This window comes from Heterocephalus glaber, unplaced genomic scaffold (assembly GCF_053883595.1).
Source record: "Heterocephalus glaber isolate CG9 unplaced genomic scaffold, H.glaber_assembly_v1.0 deba00000071, whole genome shotgun sequence".
Classification (NCBI taxonomy): domain Eukaryota; kingdom Metazoa; phylum Chordata; class Mammalia; order Rodentia; family Bathyergidae; genus Heterocephalus; species Heterocephalus glaber.
This window is the reverse complement of record NW_028258137.1, coordinates 37,361,888-37,383,641: the sequence shown is the minus strand read 5'-3', so window position 1 is coordinate 37,383,641 and position 21,754 is coordinate 37,361,888. Positions and strand designations below refer to the sequence as shown.

The window sequence follows — 21,754 nt, the reverse complement described above, 5'->3', positions numbered from 1 at the left end:
GGACGGCGCGGAGCCGCTTCCGCTCTGCCTCGGGGCCGGGGCGCGGCGGGCGGGGAGATAGTAGAGGGGGCGCGGCGGGGACACTCGCGTCCCGGGCGCCACCCCGGGGCCGTCCGCTCGCGCCTGGCCCTGCTCGCTGCCCCGGGCCTCACCCCCTAGCTCCCGCGCTCCCCTATGTTCCCGCCCCTGCGGGCCAGGCCCGGGCGCGTCCGAGGCGCGAGCGGCCAATGGGCGCCCGCCCCGCCCCGCCCACGTGGTCCTGGCCGCCCCGGGGTGGCCGTGTGGATCCTGGAGGGCAGCGTCTAGCGCCTGGTGTGAGGAGATGGTCGGGCTCTCGGTGCCCGCCGAGGTCACTGTGATCCTGTTGGATATCGAAGGTACCACAACCCCGATTGCTTTCGTGAAGGTGAGGGGCGGAAGGGTGTGGGGAAGCCACCCGAGACCAGAGGCTCCGGGAGACTGTGGGGATGGGAACGTGGGGAGGTGACGGGCGAACTCCTCCGCGGCACCATCTTTCTTCGCCCCGTCCCTGCAGCTCGGTGGAGGCAGATGGTGAGAAGGGATGGAGGTGGTCGCAGAGCAGGCTGGGGACAGGTGAGCTTGCACGGTGTACTCGGTCGGCGAGGCGGCAGACGAGACGTGGGGATCCTCCGGGACTGGCCCTTCAAAATGGAAAGTGAGAAGCGTGGGGGTTCTCACCCTGGCATCTTGGCCCTACCTTCCCGCTGCGAGTGCCCGAACTGCGCTCCTGTGATCTGTGGTCCACAGCCCTGGCCTATGGAGACACTCCTAGGCTCCATGCATTTTCCTCAGAAAAAACTTGAAGTTTCTGTCAAATCATTCCTCTTGGTAACCACCACTTGGGTGGATGCAATTAACAAGCTTACTGCTTTGCATCATAGCGGGTTCCTTTAGTCTAGTACTCTGTCAGAATAAATACCAAATGTTAGTGTAGTTTTTTTTTTTTTTTTAACAAAACAATTCTTCAGGCTTTGTGTTGTCATTATTCAGCTTCCAGAGGTTTAAGAATTCGCTTCAGATGCAAGTATTAGAGATGCTCTTGTAAAATAAGAGATACAGTAGAATAAACTCCGATGGTTGAGGAAACCGAGCAACTTGTTTTAAATTATTTTATTTTTAGAAAGTACTTGTGAAGAATGATTTTCTGGATGTAGGTTATAATATAAAATTTATACACACTTTTAGGACTCCAGATGTAACAAGTACCTAACAACTTTTTTAGAAGAATCACAGTACCTGGCATCCTAGCAAGAATTCTGAAGAAATCTGGTTGGACATTTTTCCGTTTTTAATCACGCAAGAGACCTCTATGGAAAGTTTTAGCATTGCCCAAATGCTGATAATCGCATCGAATTTCTTTTTCTTTTTGTGACAGAATAGCTACTTTCTTGGTTTTCAGAGAAAAAAGGATTTCTAATTTTTGTGGTTTATACTTGACTGCTCACTAGCTCCACTTGCCTCCTGCTGCCATGAGGAAAACAGGGGTAAGGACAGCAAAAGTGGTGGTTGGCATTAGATATATACCATTCTGGAAAGTTGACTTTGGGGAAGAGGAAATGTCTAAATTGGTTTTGTAACAAAAACATAACACCCTCTCCCATCTTTCTCTCCCACTGTCTTTTCTGCCCGGCAACTTTAAGAGCCACTTGTTGGAATCCTTGTGGCAAACTTAACTGAAATCTGAGAATAAAAAAAGCCCTAATGACCTAAATAGTTTTGACACCAAACAATATGCATATACAAAGCAGGCTGCCAGAAGAATGATTCTGGAATTTTGCTTAAAGAATAGTTTCTTGTGCCCTGTTTTACAATATCTGTTATTAATTATTGTTGTTTGTTACACTTGAATTTATCAAAACCAGTATTTTTAAAAGTATGTTAAGAATGTTAGATCTGTGGTAATTATGCCCAAAGATTCCATTAAACCCACCTTTCGGAAATGCTAGTCAGAGTGTGTTCAACTAAGTTTATTTATTGCATGACTTCTCAAAGCCTGTCTCTTATGGGCCTGTACACACATACTTTGTGAGTCTTCAAGAGTGTGGAATTTCATGTTTACAGAAACAGAAGCTTTTAGCAGAGTACCACAAGGGCTGAGTTTTTGAACACTTTAAAAAGATACTAAATTATATCCTTGAACTTTTAAGCATGAAACTGAAAGACATTCTACTTTGAATTACTACTCAGAGTAGGGATGTGAGCTTGTATCCCTGCTTTCTGTGGAATGAGAGGAGGAAACAGGGAAGTGTGTACATTGTCTTCATTTTGGTGATTGAAGCTCTGAAAAATTTGGGATTTGAACCCAAATTGTCTTACTGGAAACTCTTCCTCCCATGACTGCAGTCAACCTCTGTAATGGATCTGTAGTGTTTGTCTAGGCTGCCTTGCTTGGCTGCTTTGTATGTTAAATGACATAGTTTACATGAGAGGAATCAGTATGAAGTACCATAAAAGTATATGGCAACAAATTTCGCTTGATACTACCTCTTGATGATCCGTTTAGGAGTGGACCCTTGACTCAGAATAATTATAGACGAGTCTTTCCTTACCTGGTGTTTGATTCTACAGTTAGAGGTTGCAGTGAAAATTGGGTAGGGTTGGTCAAAAATTTCCCCCGAAGTGCCCATAGGAAGTCAGTACTCTTTAGAGACGGCCTTTTCATCTTTAAAGAAATCAGGTGGAGCCAGTTTTTCCTTGAGGGTTGAAACATAGTCTTGCTTCTTCCCTGGAGCATGGAGTGAAGTAATTGTTTTGGGATTAGGTGATAAAAATAGTATGTCATACATCAGCCTCACACTGTACTACTCAGCCTGTAAGACCCTGGGGAAAGAAAGGAGGCTGTTCCTGGTAACTGAACATCCTCCTTGGTGGAGTGGCAGGCAGATTGCTAGCACTGTTGTTTGTTCCCTTTCCCTCTTTTTCTGTTGAGCACTGACAGTTGAATGTGCATATAATGCCAAGTAAGTATGTAATATAGCATCAACAGTCCAGGCTATTTTAGGAGATTTCACACAGCCTCTCTGGAAAATGATGTTTTCTGTTAGTTTGTAGTTCTGTCTGGTCACACCTTTAGCCCTGAGGTTCCAGGCAACATCAAACAGTGAGTTTTACTTGCCAGCTATCTATATCTATCTTTTTTTTTTTAGTACTGGGGATTAAACCCCAGGGCCCTCACACATGATAGGTAAGAGCTCTGCCACTGACCTATACCATACCAGCCCTTCAGTTTAATTTAATTTAAAGACAGGGGATTTAGCTCAGTGGTTCCAGCACCTGCCTCAAAAGCGCAAGGTCCCGAGTTCGATCTCAGATACAAAAAACCCCAATAAAATAAATAAATAATTTAAAGACAGAGTCTTGATAAGTGGCCCAGGCTGGCCTTGAACCTTTGATCCTCTGGCTCTTGCTCCACCAAACCTGGCTATTACAGCTTATTTTCTCAGTCATAGAATTTTCTAGAGCAGATTGGGCAGCTGGCTAGGATCATCTAATGAACGTTATGATCGACTACTCAAGAGAAACCAGTGCCTGGGGTGGGGGTGTCCTGGGTGAGCTTGTCACGGTTGCGAGCAGAACACCAGTTGAACCCAGCTTTTCTTGGATGTTGCCACTGCATCTGTGTCCTCAAAGCCACCAGCTCTGTCTCTCAGGTAGATGACAGGTCCTTCTGGAATTGGGTTTTTGCAGCTGTTGACATTGAACCTTTACAGTGTTGGTCTCCCAGCATTGTTTTGGTCATGTACATATCAGAACTGAAGCAGCACTGCCAGTGAAAAATAATGTACACATTATGTACTATTAATAGGTTTTAAAATAAACTGCAGTTTAAAGATGTTAAAAAATAGGGCCGGGGATTTAGCTCAGTGGTTCTGCTGCCTGCCTCGAAACCACAAGGTCCTGAGTTTGATCCCTGGTACCAAAAAAAAAAAGTTAAAATAATAAAAATGGCAAGCATGATGGTGTACACCTATATTCCTAGCATTCTGGAAGGATGAAGCAGAAGAATTGCAAATTCAAGCCCAGCCTGGGTAAATTAGCCACTTACCTTCCCGAGACCCTCTTCCAAAATAAAAAAGGGCTGGGGATGTAGCACAGTGTGAAGGCCCTGACTTTAATGCCCTGTAATTACTGCAGTCAGTTAATCAATCAATCAGTCAATCAGTGTTGTGTTCTCTTACCCCACAGAATCATCTTATGTGCCCTGGGGGTATGTGTCCACTATGAAGCAACTACTCTTTGTCCTGGGGATGTGATAATGTGATATGCATTTTCTTTTTTTTTTTTTTTTTGATATGCATTTTCTTTGTGCTTGTATTATTCTAATATTTTTAGCGTGTAAACCATCATCATCAGCCCTTGCTAAGGTCATCCTATTCAGCTGTTATTTCTGAGTTTGAAGAAAATGATCTCTTATTAGGTAAAATGCTCTACATTTAATGTCTTGTTACATACAGAGTTAGTACATGTTTCAACATTTGTGACAGTTGTGTTCTATAAAGTTGCTATAAGCACTGTTAGTGAGTAATGAATCATTGTCCCTAGTGGAAAAAAACAAGGTTAAGTTCCTGCAAGCCTCTGGTTGTATTTTCATCAACTGATCAATACATAACCTTGTTTTATGTGTGTTTGTTTGCCTTATTTAATATATATTACTGATTCTCTAATATTGAATCATGGCCAACAGTACTGACTAATGCTTAATATATGAAACCTATCATATGTATTTTCTGTGCAAGGCACATGACAGCCTTTGAAGGACACTAAACAGCACTTCAGCCCTTTGTTTTGGGACCATTTTTAACAGTAAAATCTACTTTTGAAAATGTGGCACTAAATAGATCTTGGAAAGGACACTTGGTTACATTAGGGGAGCTTAAATACCTCAGCTGGAAATTTCCCAACTTCTGATTAAAATTTTTCATCACTAAGCCTATGTCCAAAAATGACTCTGAAAGTGCCATGAGTATTGGTTTTTGAAGTCATAAGTAAATTTTAGCGTCTGTACTAATCCGGAATCTAGGAATAAGGGGAACTGACTGGCATTTCCAAGGAGGAGTTGGATTACCATCTTGGTTCTGATTTACAGACAAATAGACTTTATAATGGCTCTATTTTTGTTGTTGAAATTTATCATTTATGGTGTTCAGTATGATGTACAATCCCACCCCCACCCCCACCACCCCCGGTAACAGGGATTGAACTCAGGACCTTGTGCTTGCGAGGCAGGCGTGGTGCCACTGAGCTAAACCACCAGCCCACGTTTTTTTTTTTAAGACTTGGATTTGATGGGAAAAACATTGTGGTGATATGGAGGTTAGTAAGATGTTAGTTTGTAGGCCTGGAGTTTTAGCTTACAGTTAAAGATACTGGCTTTGAGTATACGATACTTGGGAAAGTCTTGAACAAGACTGAGGGAAAACCTACTTAAATTACTGTTACAGTATAGGAAATGTTCTACGACCTGCTCAGGTGAACCAAAAAACTCATTTTTTAAGTACAGAATTTCTTGGGGAAATCAAAGCTGTAGCAGGAATTTCCAAAGGGAATATGGAATCAAAATTTGGGGAATTGGTGCTAGTAAGGTTGTCCTTGATGGTTTCACCTCTGTGTTGGGATTTCATAGATGTGGATTTGAGTCTTGTATTTACTTTGTACCAGCAGTAAACTCTCTTTGAATCTAGCTTCTTTATCTGCTAAAAAGGGTTCCCTTGCAGAGATTCACGGAGATGAAGTTGAATCCCTTCTCTTCCACTCCACTGTTAAGAGACCAGGACCCTGGGCCAGTCAGGTTCTCTCTCTGTAACTCTGAAGATAGAGACAGTCTGTCTTTTTTGAGCTTCTAAACCTTATTTTATTTACTAACCCCCTGTAATGATAACCTTCCCTGTACACTGTGATTCATTGCATTTAATTAGATTACAGTTTATCTTTCTTTAATTACAGTTTAACTTCTTTAATGGGATATAGATGACACTGTCTTATCAGCTACACACTCATTTTGAATGCAGATGATGAAATCTAACATTCATTGCTAGAGGCTTCAGTTTTCAGGTGGGTTGTGCAATGTAAAGTCCCTGTCCTGCTTACCCTAGAAAAAAGGGGATAGTACAATTATAATTTCTGAGCCCCTAGGGCCCTATGAAGCAGCCGGAACACTGAAACTTCTTGGTAGTTTCTGGTATGGTCTTCAGGAAAGACGTTTAAGGAGCAGTTCTAATGCCACTACTGCTGAAAATATCTGGCAGATGGCGTGGACTTTCCAAGAGGTAGTAAATTCCCATTGTTAAAAGTGTTCAAACAAAGCTTGGAAAGCCATTTTAAGAGATGTTCTAATAATAAAAACAATAAAAATCACAGAGGTAGAACAGGCTAGACTTGGCATCTTTGTGCCAGACTGCTTTTGTCCAAGTACAGTGCCTTGCAGAATGGATGGCAGGGCTTGCCCATGCCATGCCCATAGGCTTCTGGTTTTCAGGTGCAGCTGGCCATGCTGCAGAGGCAGTGGTCAGATAACTGCAGATCTAATAGATCTAAAAGAGCCAAAGATGTTTACAAAGGATATAGATCTAATCTTTTTTTAAAAATTAATTTTATTGGTACATTTCAGGTATACAATATGACATTCATCATTGGAAATTTGCACCTCTACATAATCTCTCTTGGTTCTTATTTTTTCCCCATTCCCCTGCCCTCCTTTCAGCCCCTCCATCCCTCCCTATTTACAAAGACTTTGTTTCCATTTTTTCATTTTCTCATATTAATTCCATTCCCTACTGGGGATGTAGATCTAATGTTTATAACCTCTCTGCAAGGGAATATTATGCATAAGTAAATTGAGGCTCAGCGACTGTCCTAAAGTGAATTACCATTTTTTCCCTTCTTCTTCTTTTTTTGTTTTTTTTTGTGCTTAGGATTAGAACCAGGGCCATGGGCGTGCTAAGCATGTGCTCTACACCCCCAGCCTGAATTACTATTTTTTAAAGAGGGGAAAGCAAAAATTATAATTAGCAGATATATGAATACCTGAGTATTATTTTGGTAGGGGGCAGCTTTCTTTAAAATTTTCAAGTAAAGTGAAAATAGAAGGAAAACATGGAAACAGCTTTTGTACATAGGGAGGGGAGGGAGATTGGGGGGAGTAATGGGATAAAATAAAATAAAATTTATTAATAAATTTTTAAGAAATTTTTTATGATGTATGAAGTTGTAGTATGGCTATTACCATCCTTTATTAGGAGTCTGTTATTCAAGACATTTTGTTTTTATCTTAGATATGTAGCTCTTACATTTTAGTAAATATACTCTGAACAAAGTAATGTTTGTTCTAGTAAAACTTTAATATGAAACTTTTATTGAGAAAGATTAAGCTATTTTAGCAAGATATATACCAACTTTTACTAGTAACTATTATCCCCTTCCCTGGTGATCAGACAAACTTACTTTCCTACCTTTGTCTTGGTAACTTCTCAGCTCCATGATTTATGATGGACTGGCCCTAAAGAAGAAAATGTAGTATTGTTTATGTAATCCTGCCAAGGAACCTGGCTTCTCCTACTCCTTAATAGTCTCCTATTCCTTAATAGTTTGCAGTGGATCCAAGTGTGTGCGGCCTCCCACTTCAAGGGTGTGAGTTGACACAGTGGAGAAATGGTGTCACCCAGAGGGACAGCTGAGTTTCCCACTCAACCTTCCTGAGGAGGCCCAGTCTCGTGCATGGCCAAGGCTTCAGGGAATGAAAGGTTGGATTGGCTCTGAAGACTGCTTGAACATTAATCAGTTTATGAAAGTATCTATTTGTCTATCAGTCTATCTATCCCCATGATGATATTGCCACAGATATCCAACTCTAAACCCCTGTGGGAAAAATACCTGGCATATTAGCCAGTTTTCCTCTTGCTGGAGCACAACCAAACACCCCTAACTTAGGAGAGGTTTCATTTAACTCACAGTTTCAGGGGATTCAGTCCATGGTCAGCTGGCTCCAAGGAAGCAGTGTCAGGGTAGCAGGGTGGCATGGAAGCAAGACTTTCAGTTAATGGTGGCCTGGAAACAGAGCAGGGAACAGTGCCAGGAAGGAAGGGGTGAGGGACTGATGTAGTTCCCAAGGCCATGCAACCGTGATCCACCCAGATGCACTAAGCAGGGTGCTTTACTAATCCCCTAGATGGCTCCCAAGACAATCGGGTTGACATGGTTAAGCTGAACCACCACACGTGGGAAGGCTCACCTGCGTCCCAGAGAGATGGTGATAAGATCACCTGAGTGGGTGACTTGGACCCAGTATACAAATACAGTTAGCACAAGTGTGACCTTTCTTCACACTCATCCCAGCACAGTTGACCACTCCTGTGCTGATAGGGCTTTCCCCCCCACCCCAGGCTACTGTCTTGCCAATCCAGTTGAAATTCAGGACTGTCGCCATATCCAGATAACTCACCACTCTATTTATTTTGGTGTTTTGAAACAAAATCTCACTGTAGCCCAGGCTGGCCTGGAACTTGTGGTGATCCTCCTGCCTCAGCCTCCCAACTCACTACTCTTGTCTGTTGCATTTAGTTTCCCCTAATTTTATTCTCAGCATAAATAACCACTAATTTGCTTTTGTAGAGGAGTGGCTTGATTTAAAACACTCAAGAAATAATTATTTTTTAAAACTAAAATTAAATTTTGCCAAATTTTTGCTGTATCGAGAGTATACATTTTTATTGCAGAAAATTGGTTAGCAAAAAAATCTTTTTAAAATAATGTCATAACCATGAGAGAATCTTTGTGAACATTTTGATCTCTGCATTATATATTCCCCAGAGTAGGATTTTGTTTTATTCCTTATTTAGAGAATGTGATTGATTGATTGATTTTTTTCTCTTGAGACACGATCTCACCAAGTTGCCTAGGCTGGCCTCGAACTTGTGCTTCTCCTGACTCAACCTCATGAGTAGCTGAGATTACAGGCGTGTGCCACCACACCCAGGGAGAATGTGAATTAAGAACCATCATGCCACTTAATTTTCCTTTCTTTTTATTCTCTTGAGAGCAATGAAATTCTAGCCACTGCTATTGGTTTTATGTAGTTTCAGGCTGAAACATTTTTAAGTTCTTAAATACTGTAAATCATTCCCTCTGTGTAGTTCCCTTGGAAGGCTTTTATTTTCTCTTTTTTTTCTTTCCAGGTACTGGGGATCGAACTCAGGATCTCGAGCTTGCGAAGCAGGCACGGCGCCACTGAGCTAAATCCCTGGCCACCTTGGAAGGCTTTTAAAGTAGTTTGTTTAAATAGCCATACTCTTAAGAATTACTCTTAGGAGGAATCTTTTATTATCGATTTTCTTCAAAGGAAATGAGTAAATATTATAGTAATAATTTTATCTTCATTGATTCTGTGGCTTCTCATTAAAACAACCACTTGACCACTAAGCACATCCACATTTGACTTGTATGCTTTATGAGGCAGCTTCATTAATCACATCTTCAGGAATTTTGTGGCCCTTGGAGTTGCTTCATGAGCCACCATTGAGCTGGTAGACTAACAGAGCCCTTCAGCATTTAGTAGCATTTAATCATGGTTCCCTGAAAAGCTGACTTGCTTAGCTAGTTCTCTAACCTGTTTTATGTACTGCTAAACCATAACAATCTTTGAGGTGCTTGGTACGCTAACTATGCACAGATTTATTTGTAGAATCCTAGTTTATTTATTTTTATTTTTTAAAATTTTATTTTATTGGTACATTTTACGTATACAATATAATGACTTTCATCATTGGAAATTTGCACCTTTACATAATCTCTTTTGGTTCTTATTTTTCCCCCTTCTCCTGCCCTCCTTTCAACCCCTCCACTCCTCCCTATTTACAAAGACTTTGTTTCCATTTTTCGATTTTCTCATATTAATTCCACTCCCTTCTTTCCTTTTCCCTACCCCTCCCATTTCCCCTTCCCCTTTGCCCCCTTTCTTCCTATTTCACATTATCTATTATACCTTTTAGTCCTTATTTACACTTTCAGTTTCTCACACCAGAGAAACTATTCGGTATTTACATGTGTCCTATTTATTTCATTTAAGAGTATGGCCTCAGTGTGCATCCATTTATAAATGTCACTAATTTCTTATTTTTTATGACTGAGTAATACTCCATTTTATTTAAAAAAACACATTTTCTTTATCCAGTCTCCAGTTGATGGGCATTTGGGCTGCTTCCAAGTTTTAGCCAGTACAAATTGTGCTGCTATGAACATTGGTGGACATATGTCACTGTGGTATGATTCTTTTAATTCTTTGGGGAAGATACGCAGCAGGGAATAGCTGGGTCAAATGAGACTTGCAGTCCTAGTTCTTTGAGGTATCTCCATACTGATTTCCACAGTGGTTGCACCAGTCTACACTCCCACCAGCAGTGGAGCATGGAGCAGGGTTCCTCTTTACCCACACCCCTGCCAGCATTTGTTATTGGTTGATTTCATGATAGCAGCCTTTCTTTCTGGAGTGAGGTGGAATCTCAGCGTTGTTTTCATTTGCATCTCTTGAATGACCAGTGATGTTGAACATTTTTTCCTGTTTATTTGCCATTTCTACTTCTTTGTCTGAGAAATGTCTGTTCATTTCAGATGCCCATTTTTGGATTGGGTCTTTAAATTTGGGAGGTCTGATTTTTTAAAGTTCTTTATAGGTTCTAGATAGTAGACCTTTGTCTAAGGAATAGCAGGTGAAAAATTTTTCCCACATTGTGGGTTGTCTCTTCACACTGCTGGTGGTTTCTCTTGCTGTGCAGAAGCTTTTTAATAAGAAGAGATCCTACCTGTTGATTGTTTGTGCTAGTTCACGGGCAACTGAGGTTTTGTTCATAAAATCTTTTCCTACACCAATGTCTTCAAGGGTTCTACCTAACCTCTGTTCCAGCCGGTTCAGCGTTTGTTTTAATATTTAGATCCTTAATCCATTTTGATTTTAGTTTAGTGCATGGTGAGAGATACAGGTCTAGTTTTAATCTTTGGCAAGTTGAAACCCAATTTTTCCAGCACCATTTATTAGAGGCTATCTTTCCTCCAGTGAGGGTGTTTGGCTTCTTTGTCAAAGATGAGGTGGCTGAGTGTGTCTGGCGTTGTTTCTGCATCTTCTAATCTGTTCCACTGGTCCTCAGGTCTTTTCTTTGCCAGTACCATGCTGTTTTTATCACAGTAGCTTTGTAGTACAGTTTCAAGTTGGGGGTTGTGATACCCTCTGCCATGTCTCTGTTGCCTAGAATTGCTTTTGCTATTCTGGGTCTCTCCTTGTTCCAAATGAATTTTTGGATTGTTTTCTCAAGGTCTGTGAAGTATACTGCTGGAATTTCAATTGGGATTGCATTGAATCTATTTAGCAGATAAATGCTAAATAGATTCAATTTTTATGGCCATTTTCACTATGTTGATCCTTCCTACCTAGGAGCAGGGGATGTCTTCTCATTTTCTGATGTCATCTTCAATCTCTCTTTTAAGGGTGCTATAGTATTCAGAGAAGAAGTCTTTGATTTATTTCGTTAGGTTGATTCCTAGGTATTTCAGTTTTTTGGAGACTAGTGTGAAAGGAATTGTTTGCCCTATTTCTGTCTCAGTGAGTCTGTTGTTCATGTAGAGGAAAGCTATTGATTTTTGTGTGTTGACCTTTTATCCAGCTACTTTACTGAATTTGGTTATTAAGTCTAGAAGAGTTTGGTGGCATTCTTGGGGTCTTATATATAGAGTATCATGTTATCTGCAAATAATGCCAATTTGACGTCTTCATTTCCTATCTTTATTCTTTTAATTTCTTTCTCTTGTCTAATTGCCATGGCTAATATTTCCAAAACTATATTGAACAGGAGTGGTGATAGTGGACATCCTTATCTTGTTCCTGATTTTAGTGTGAAGGATTTCAGTTTTTGACCATTTAGTATGATATTGGCTGTTGGTTTTTCATAGATGGCTTTTTATCAGATTGAGGTAGAGACTGTCTATTCCAATTTTTTGTAGGGTTTTTATCATAAATGAGTGTTGTCGAACGCTTTTTCTTTTCGACCAGAGATCGAACTTGGGTCATTGCGCTTGCGCAGCAGGCGGCGAAACCACTGAGCTAAATCCCCAACCTCATTAAATGCTTTTTCTGCATCAATTGAGATGGTCATATGGTTTTTGTCCTTGGCTCTGTTGATATAGTGTATTACATTGATTGATTTGCATATGTTGAACCATCCCTGCATCCCTGGGATGAATCCTACGTGGTCAGGGTGTATGATCTTTTTGATGAACTTCTGCATTCTATTTGCCAGAATCATATTAAGGATTTTTGCATCTATGTTCATTAGTGAGATTGGCCTATAGTTCTCTTTTTCAATTGGGTCTTTTTCTGCTTTGGGGATCAAGGTGATGCTTGCTTCTAGGAATGAATTCGGGAGTATTGCTTCCCTTTCAATTTCATTGAAGAGTTTAACCAGTAATGGCAGTAGTTCCTCTCTAAAGGTCTTGTAGAATTCAGCAGTAAAGCCATCAGGGCCCGGGCTTTTTTTAGTTGATAAGTTTTTAATTATGTTTTCAATTTCATTGATTGATATTGGGTTGTTTAAAATTTTTAGGTCTTCATTTAACTTTGGTAATTCATATGTACATAGGAATCTGTCCATTTCTTCTGTGTTTTCCATCTTATTGGCGTATAGGTTCTGGAAGTAGGTATTGATGATCCTCTGGATTTCTGCTGGGTCTGTTGTAATTTCACCCTTTTCATTCCTTTGAGCAGTTTTTTTTTTTTTGGTACTGGGGATGGAACCGGGATCCTCGAGCTTTCGCAGCAGGCGGCAAAACCACTGAGCTAAATCCCCTGCCCACCCTTTTCATTCCTAATTGCATGGATTTAGGCCTTTTCTTTCTTTTTTCTGATAAGGTTGGGTAAGGGTTTGTCAATTTTGTTTATGTAGAATCCTAGTTTAATTGCAGCATTTAAAGAAATTCTACAGTATTTTGAAATCTACACAAGGAGTATAAGCAATGTTAAAAGCTATCACAATTATTTCTGGTATTATTATATTTGTTGTTGGGGACAGGGTCTTGCTAAGTAGTTTAGGCTGGCCTTGAATTCACTATGTAGCCCAGGATGGCCTCTAACTTGTGGCAGTCGTCCTGCCTCAGGCCCATGAGTGCTAAGAAATTCGAGAGTTTTCACTGGGTGGCATTTTTTTCTTTTTGCAGTGCTGGGTGTGCACCACAGGGCCTTCTGCATGCTAGGCAAGGACTCTGCCACTGAGCTACACCCTAGTCCTAGTGCTAGCTTTAAAAAGCATGTTTTAGACCATTGGTATTATAGCGCACGCCATGCTGAGGTGTAATTACTGGCTCTTATAAGCAACTTACAGGCATTATATTTACCTTATGTAGTTGCTCAATATATATGTGTCCAAAGAATGGATAAAATTTTCACAATTTTGTTCATTGTACCAAGTAACACTTGCACTAAAATCGAACAGTTGTTAACATGTTGACCCCAGATAATGCCAATTTCTAGCTGTTAAGGGGCTACATTAGATTTTAGCTTTGTGCATCTACTCAGTGCAGAGGGGAGTTGTATTGGTGAGGGGAATTGCCTGGGTAGACGATGGGGAACTCTGAAGTGATCTCAGACTTCTAAAGCTTCCCCCAAAAGTTGAGAATTGTTTGAACCCTTCTTCATCTCATTGCTGTGACTTCTCTGAGCAGAGTGGCTGTGGTTTACTCCATTACCAGAAGTGTCTTCACTGTCTCATCCCTGCAATGGCTTTTCCTTATGCTGCTGCTGCCATTCCTTTATAGCCCAGGCAGAAACTGGACCCTGGTGAGGCTGAGATCCCTAAGCAGCCCTGGAGCTGCCTGGCCTCTCCTTACCTCTAGCAGCAGTTGTGGACCTGGACACTCTGCACCTGCAGGGTCTCTCTGCGTTGATTTAGACTTGCACCAGTAAAGCTGAACTGAAAATAGGCCTTGTGGAACGCTACATTGGCTTTGATCACTTTGGAGCACTTCACCTCTTCAGTTGCTGGGAGCCCCTGAGTCTTCCCCAGTGCTGCCCACCAGAGAGGTTTGCCCTTGTGTGAGTTGGGATAATAGTGGATCAGGACGCTGGAGGAGCATGACCAGCTGAGAAAGAAGCAGATGTAGGGCCAGAGATCCAAATTATTTTGGAGTTTCTTCTGCTGTTTTGAGATGGAGTCTTGTTATGTTGCCCAGGCTGTTCTTGAATTCCTGGGCTCAAATTATCCTCCTGCCTCAGTCTTGTGAGTGGTTGGATCTGTAGTGTGCCACCATGCCTGGTAGCTGGTTTGTTTTTTATTGTGAAATATTTTGGATAGGTAAGAATTAAAGCCAGGCATGGTGGTAGAAATCTGTAATCCCAGCAATTGGGAGGCTGAGGCAGGATGATCATCATGGGTTGGAGCCCAGCCTGGACTCCATAGTGAGTTCAAGACCAGCCTGAACTACATAGTGAGACCCTATGTCAAAAAAACAAAAATAAAAACCCGAGGAAAAAAAAAGAATAAAAGTTAATGTAATGATGTCTGTATACCTAGTACCAAGCTAGATTTTAATATCATGTGTTTCGGATCTTAAATAAAACATACATTGAGCTGAGATCCCAGGTCATCCTGGTTTTTGTTTGTTGAGACAGGGTCTGGCTATGTAGTTCAGGCTGTCCTTGAACTCAGCAGTCCTGCCTCAGCCTCCCAAGTGCTGGGATTACAGGCATGTGCCACCACACCCAGCTAGTACATCCTGTTTTGTATTAGGGTATTATTTATATATTAGAGTTTGTGAATAATCCCAGTTTGTTCATTCTCCAGCTGCTAAAGATTTAGATTGTTTTCAGTTTGTTGGTTATTGGTTTCCATGTAGAATGTGCTTGGAAGAGGAATGGCTGCTGTGTATGGGTTCAGTGTGTTGCGACTTTTCGCCCTTGGGTGGGACCAGAGTCCCTGCCAGTGGTGAGGAGGGTTGCTCAGTAGAAGGACAGGAGGAATGAGAAGGGGCATAATGGGAAAACAAGAAAGTATTAGTAGGGTAGTAGGGATCTTGCAGAAAAAGTAAACTGTCAGGCTGGGAATTTAGCTTAGTGACACTGTGCCTGCCTCACAAGCACAAGGTACTGAGTTTGATCCCCAGTACCAAAAAATAAAAATAAAAAGTAAACTGTCAAGTTTAGCTTTTCATTTTCTGTATTTCAGAAAAGGAATTGGTTTTATTGAGCTTTCCCAAGGGTTCTCTGCCAACTGTGCTGAAAAATTGGCCTTATTATGCTGTTTATGTGCTTTTGAGTTTTCCTGAGGTGCCACGTGAGAACAAGGAGATGAACAACTTCTTCCTTTTTATTGGGGCAGGTGAAATTTGAATGACAAAGGGATGTAAATACTTCAGTCCTGCTTGTTTAAAAATCTCAGTTGCTGTACTTTCTTTCTTGTGTGTCTTCATTTGGGAATTGAACTTAGACTTGGGTTTTCTGAAATATTAAAAAGTTCTAGGGTTTAAAGGTGTAGCTTAGTGGTACAGCACTTGCCTAGCATGTGTGAGGCCCTGGGTTCAATTCCCAGACCCACTAAGAAAAAAAAAACATTCTTACTATATAGCCTGACTTCTGCTTGTTTTGGTCATAAACTCAGTGAAAGATATTTTGTTGATACCCATTTATTAACTGCATCCTAACCATATTATCCCTTAGGTAGGCCTGTTTGCCAGAAATGAAGTTTTCTGCCAGCTTCTCTCCCTTTCTCTCTTTGCCTTTGTTCATCCTTTTGTAGTATTAAAGAAAATGTGATGGTCCAGAAGCATGTAACAAGGAGGTGGTGGGGGTGGGGGAGGCGGTGGAAAGTGTTACCTGCCCTCCATAAGCTGGTCCGAAGTCTGGATCTGTGCGCTATTAATCAGAAGAGGGCTGTGTGGTGTGGGCTGTGATAGCACACACTGGTGCCTCATGAACTGGTGTAGTTATTCCACTTACCTTACACTTAGCTTGCTTTGTAGGGAATAGGATTATTTCAGGAGCTTTTGTCCACCTTAAGGTGTTATGAAAACATTTGGGAGCCACTGCTGTATAAACTCGGTAGGTCAGGTGATTCTACCTACAAGCCTCTTCTTTTTGTGTTTTTGTTTGAGTTCAGGTCTTGCTGTGTAGTTCAGGCTGGCCTTGAATTCACTATGTAGCCCAGGCTGGCCTCAGACTCCTGCTGCCATAGCCTCCTGAGTGCTAGGATTACCGGTGTGCCACCTACCCACCACAGGCCTCTGACTAACACTGTTGTGTGGTGTTCTCTCCTCTAGTTTTCTCTGGGTTACTCCCGTTCGTTTGGTAATTTTCAGACATTTTGTTCTCAGGTTTCCTTTGTACTCTTAAAAATTATTGAGGAGCTGAAAGACCTATTTATGTAAGTTCTATCAATAGTATATTAGAAATCAAAACTGAGTAGAAAAATGTTTATTCATTTTAAACAGCAACAACCAAGCCCATTACTTTGATAGTATAACTAAGTACTACATTTTTATAAGGAGATTGTTTTTTGTTTAGGAAACATTTTAGAAGAATGGCATTGTCTGTTTTTGCACCTGGCCCGAATGTCTGCTGTTGAAGACAGCCGGGTTCTCCTTTCTGCATCTGGTCCTGTTGCCCCCAGGAATCCCACTGTGCACTCCTGAAAGAATGAAAGCAAGAAAGGCGAGAAAGGCCATACATCCTCCTGTTCTTGGGAAAGCAGTTTGATCTCATGGGTTCCCTGAAGGGTCTCAGGGACTCTCAAAAGCCCTGGGCCACACTTTGAGAACCATTATTTAGATCTCAGTTCTGTTGTTGCTTCCCTAGCAAAGCCTTCCCTAACCTCCCTCCTTACTAGTTCAAATTTTCCTTTTTTCTGATCCAGTAATACTATGTACCTTTCATTTGTAGCATTTATGACAATAGCTTTTTTTTTTTTTGGTACCAGGGATTGAACTTGGGACCTTGTGCTTGCGAGGCTTGCAAGGCAGGTGGCGGAGCCACTGAGCTAGATCCCTGGCCCGACAATAGCTTTTTTATGTTTAATATCTGCTTCTACTTGACTCCTTTGGATTAGGGCTCATGGGTGTTGTTGCTTTGCTCATGGTTATATCACAGGACCTTCAAATATTTTAATAAAGGAGTACATGAATTTAAATAAGACTTCTTGGATTCAATTCAGTTATGTGGTTTCTCTTAAAATATGAAGCCTTCTCTCCACACCATATACTGTATTTCTTATTTTATTTATTTTTTTTTGATTGGTTTTTCCTAAGAGTGTTGCCAGGGCGCTACACCTTGGATTTGCATAACATTCAACAGTACAATGTTTTCACCTGTCATTCCCCCGACTAGCTTCCTAGCCATTTTGAAGGCAGGGATTGTGATTTACTTATATATTTAATCCACTTCTTCATTCCCTTCTCAAGGATTCATGTATCTTTGCACATCATGGATACTAAAAAAAAGAGGTTTTTTTTTTGGTACTGGGGATCAAACTTGGGACCTTGAGCTTGTGAGGCAGGCGCCGGAACCACTGAGCTAAATCCCCAGACCTAAAAAAAAAAGAGTTTAATGTACCACAATTTGATTTTAAAAGATGTACATACTCCAAATTCAAGTAAACATAAATGTTTTAACCAAAGAAAGGCTGAGGGTGTGACTTAATGATAAAGTTCATGAGAGCCCTGGGTTCAATCCTTAGCCCCCAATAAATAAATAAAATTTTAACCAAAGGCAAATCATGTTCCCACTACATGGATTACTGGCAGGTTGCTTATTAGTGAATTATTTTGCATATCACTTTCTTTTAGGATTATTTTCCAGGTAGTCTTGATTACCAGGAAAGGGTTATGGTGATCAGAGTCTGGATTTTCTAAAGCATCTGTTATGTATGGATACCCTACATTCACCAGATATTTGAATTATATATTGTGCTGTGTGTCGGGGGTGCTGCTGGGAGCAAGACACACTCAGTTTATGCCCTCAAGGATCTGTGGTCTAGCAGTGTTCAGGAATTGGTAAACTTTTTCTATAAAGGCCAAGGTAGTATATATTTTATTTAGGCTTTGTGGGCCCCGATGGTCTCAGTCCAATCTTCAGCTCTGCCATTGTGACCCCCAAAGTACCCAGAAACACTATGCAAATAAATGAGTGTGGCTGTGATTCAATAAAACTTTGTTAACAGAAACAGGTGGCTGATCAGATTTACCTGTCAGGTGTAGTTTGCTGGCCTCATTCATTGTTTCTTGGTCTCTGTCCATTCACATAATCATTGAGCAATCTTCGCTAAGAGTTTCATTAATGTATTTGTAATAGCTACAGTGAGGTTATAGAAGAACTGGGTCTTGTACAGTGAACAAAAACTAACTCTTCCTTTTTCTTTTTCACTCTTTTGTCCAGGACATTTTATTTCCTTACATCAAAGATAATGTACTAGAGTATCTGCAGACACACTGGGAGGAGGAGGAGTGTCGGCAGGATGTCAGCCTTCTGAGGAAGCAGGTGGGACCTTTGCCCTCTGTTCCCCTGTGTCCTAGGACGGGGTGGCTGGAGGTTCAGAGCGTGCACTGAGCATAGGGTAAAATCAGTGCCCTAGATTCACAGACGGCGGAAGTCGCTGTGAAAATCCCCAGTATGTACAGTTTGTGGTCTATAGAATTGTCTCATTCGGAAGCTGTTTACACTGCACAAAAAGATCATGTAGTTGTAAAAGCCCTCCCTCGGTGTATTGCAAAAGGTTTGTACAGTCTTAACAGGTTCCCTTAATATCACTGAGTGGCAGCACTGTGTCTTTCTCTCGCCTCCCGCCTCATGGTACAAACCCTTGCTGCCCCATTCACAGTGCTCCTGGGTCCTTTCCTCTCCACCCTTCTAGTCCTCTTACCCAGCCCATACCTGGCCCAGCCTGCAGCCTGCCTTGGTCTCATTTGCTTCACTCAGCTACCCTCCTCTTCCCCAGTTCCTCTTTTGTCTTCTTCCATGTTGTGTGCTATAGAATTCCTGTTCTGTTGATTTTCTTATCAAAGTTGCTGCAGTGACAAAGATCTTACTTGGTGCATACCACTAATTCATTGGCAGTCGGTTTCCTCACATTGGGTATCAGAATGCCCTCTGTAAATGTTTTTCTTTTTTTTTTTTCACTTCTGTGACTATACTTTTTTATTTCTGTGAACATAGTTTGTAAACAATGTCAGGAGTTAAGAATATAGTCAGATTCTTTGAGTTCGTGAAGATTTAGATTTTGAATTTTCTGCTTAATTCAGCATTAATCTGAAATAGCTCCTCTTAACCCTTATTGAAACATACATATTTCTCTTATATAAAGATACATAATCTTTAGCGGTTTTATTATATTTTAATAAGATCATTGTTCTAAATGTTAAAAGATTATACAAGATGTGGGAAATCCTAAGAGGCTATATAAACTATTCCTGTTACTTCATTAGCTTCTTATCTTTTGTTTTTTGAGGCAGGGTCTCACTATGTACATAGTTCAGGCTATCCTGGAATTCACTATATAGCCCGTGATGGCCTCAAACTCATGGTAATCCTTCTGCCTCGGCCTCCTGGGTGCTGGGATTATAGGCATGTACTTCCATTTCAGGCTCCATTAGCTTCTTTTCATTCAGTTCTAGCTATGAACTAATTCATGAGATGTTCTGTTTCTTTTTCAGTTATAGTGCAGAGAAAATGATCAAATTTAAAGTTCTGGTTTGTTGATCCTAACAAGTGAATCAACAAACCAAGTCTTCTTATGTTCTCCGGACCTTGCGCTTGCGAGGCAGGCGGCAGCACCACTGAGCTAAGTCCCTGGCCCAAGTCTTATGTTTTTATGCGCTCTCCTTTCTCATATACAGCATGCCTCTTGGTTTAAATTTCAACTTTGGCAATCTAAGAAAGGTGATGTAAACTTACTGATTATAATCTTGTTTTTTTAGGGATCATTCTTTTTATTTTGCATCACTGGGGCTTGAACCCAAGACTTCACACTGTTATTTCCCCAGCTTTTTTTTTTTTTTTTTTTTTTTTTTGAGAAGTGTCTCACTATGTAGTTTAAGCTGGCCTTTAACTCACTATGCAGCCCAGACTGGCCTGAAACTCATGGCAATCCTCCTGTCTTAGCCTCCCAAGTGCTGGTGTTACTCCCAGGTGTGCGCCACTATACCTGATCCTTATTTTGTTTTGAGGCAGGTTCTCATCCAATTGTCCAGGCTGGCTTCAAACTTGGAATCCTCCTCCTTCAGTTTCTCAGAGAGCTGGGATTACAGGCATGCACCACTGCACCTGGCTAGGGATTATTCATTTAGGAATCTTTTGTAGCAATTCTGTGGCTAATGATAGTTGGAGAAAATTGGTCTTTTAAAAAATATACAAGAAACAAACTTCCTGTTTTTCTGATTTAAAGGCTGAAGAAGATGCCCACCTGGATGGGGCTGTTCCCATCCCTGCGGTGTCTGGGGATGGGGCGGATGACCTTCGGCAGACGATCCAGGCTGTAGTAGACAATGTGCACTGGCAGATGTCTCTGGACCGGAAGACCACAGCACTCAAACAGCTGCAGGGCCATATGTGGAGGGCAGCATTCACAGCTGGACACGTGAAGGGAGAGTAGGTGCTCAGATGAGTGAACTTTCACCAGCCCCAAACCCAAATATGCTTCTCACTAGTCCTCACACTCCACTGTATGTTGCATGATTAGTATAATAGATAAGATCAAGTATTTATTTAATGAGTGAATTGTTTTGTTTTCTTTTTTCCAAAGCTCGGCTAATGCATTTCATTTAGCTAAATTCCGCAGACCTGCATGGCTGACTTTGCAGATGGTTGAATGACTTTTAGTCATAGTTTTCAGCAGCCTCCTTGTACATGGTAACTCCTACGACAGAGTTATATATGATCCTTAGCACACAAGTGATGGTGCTTTTAGTCTACTTCCCAGGGCCAGCAGATTACTTGCTTTGTTAGAGAAGTGGAAATCTTTGAATTATGCACCTGTTGCTTTGGGGTTACTCAGAGGATGTCAGGTCTGGCACTTTTTCTGTGTTCTTTGAGCACTTTCCACAGACCCTGAGTCTTGATTTTTGGGGGCCTACTAGCTCTCCTACCTGAGGATGCTCAAAGACACTGTATTGCTGAGCCACTCTTTGTAAGGTACTGCCATGAAGGGTTCTAGGCTGCTCCTCATGTAAACCCTCAGATCCAAGCCTGTTTCCAGCTGCCTGTGTTATATTTGTGTTTCTGTCAGATAAGAGGTCATTCATTTTTATATGTTACAAGGATCGCCTACTTTTCAAAGAGTGCATTGGAATTTCAGGATATACCAGTGATCTGGGAATATCAGCCAGTTCACTCTAAACTTTCCCAAGTGTAGAGCCAGGAGATTGCTTTCCTGGTAGTTAGCCCTTCTCTTGTTTCCTTAATTATAAAACCAGAAACTTAGCATAAATAACCTTAAACTTCTCAATCCCTGCTGTAGAATAAGAACAATTCGTGCAAATTCATACAAAAAAAAATCCAAAATAGCACACTTAGAATTAAGTGTGGTTTTATTTATTTATTTATTTATTTATTTTTGGGTACTGGGGATCGAACTCTTGACCTGACCTTGTGCTTGCGAGGCAGGCACCGGAACCACTGAGCTAAATCCCCGGCCCTAAGTGTGGTTTTAAACATGTCCACCTCTCTTTCAACTAAGGCAGCAGACTAAGCTTGTTGTATTTGGTAGGTTTCTGACAT

At 41.2% G+C, this 21,754-nt stretch overlaps 1 protein-coding gene across 8 annotated transcripts in view; it reads left to right on the top strand.

The window, feature by feature from the left end:
- The first annotated feature begins 136 nt into the window (after positions 1 to 136).
- The window catches only part of Enoph1 (enolase-phosphatase 1), a 32,151-nt gene continuing 10,533 nt past the window's right edge, over positions 137 to 21,754 (top strand). Inside the window, exons 1-5 of one of the 8 annotated variants that reach the window (XM_087207084.1) lie at positions 263 to 377; positions 1,207 to 1,290; positions 1,397 to 1,505; positions 18,419 to 18,520; positions 20,424 to 20,626. In XM_087207084.1, the coding sequence (XP_087063210.1) occupies positions 1,491 to 1,505; positions 18,419 to 18,520; positions 20,424 to 20,626 (320 nt within the window). In that variant the 5' untranslated portion in view covers positions 263 to 377; positions 1,207 to 1,290; positions 1,397 to 1,490. Of the gene's footprint in view, positions 407 to 535; positions 677 to 1,206; positions 1,506 to 18,418; positions 18,521 to 20,423; positions 20,627 to 21,754 lie in introns of those variants that run through there. The other 7 variants (XM_087207069.1, XM_087207078.1, XM_013073363.3 and 4 more) reach the window with 7 other exon arrangements.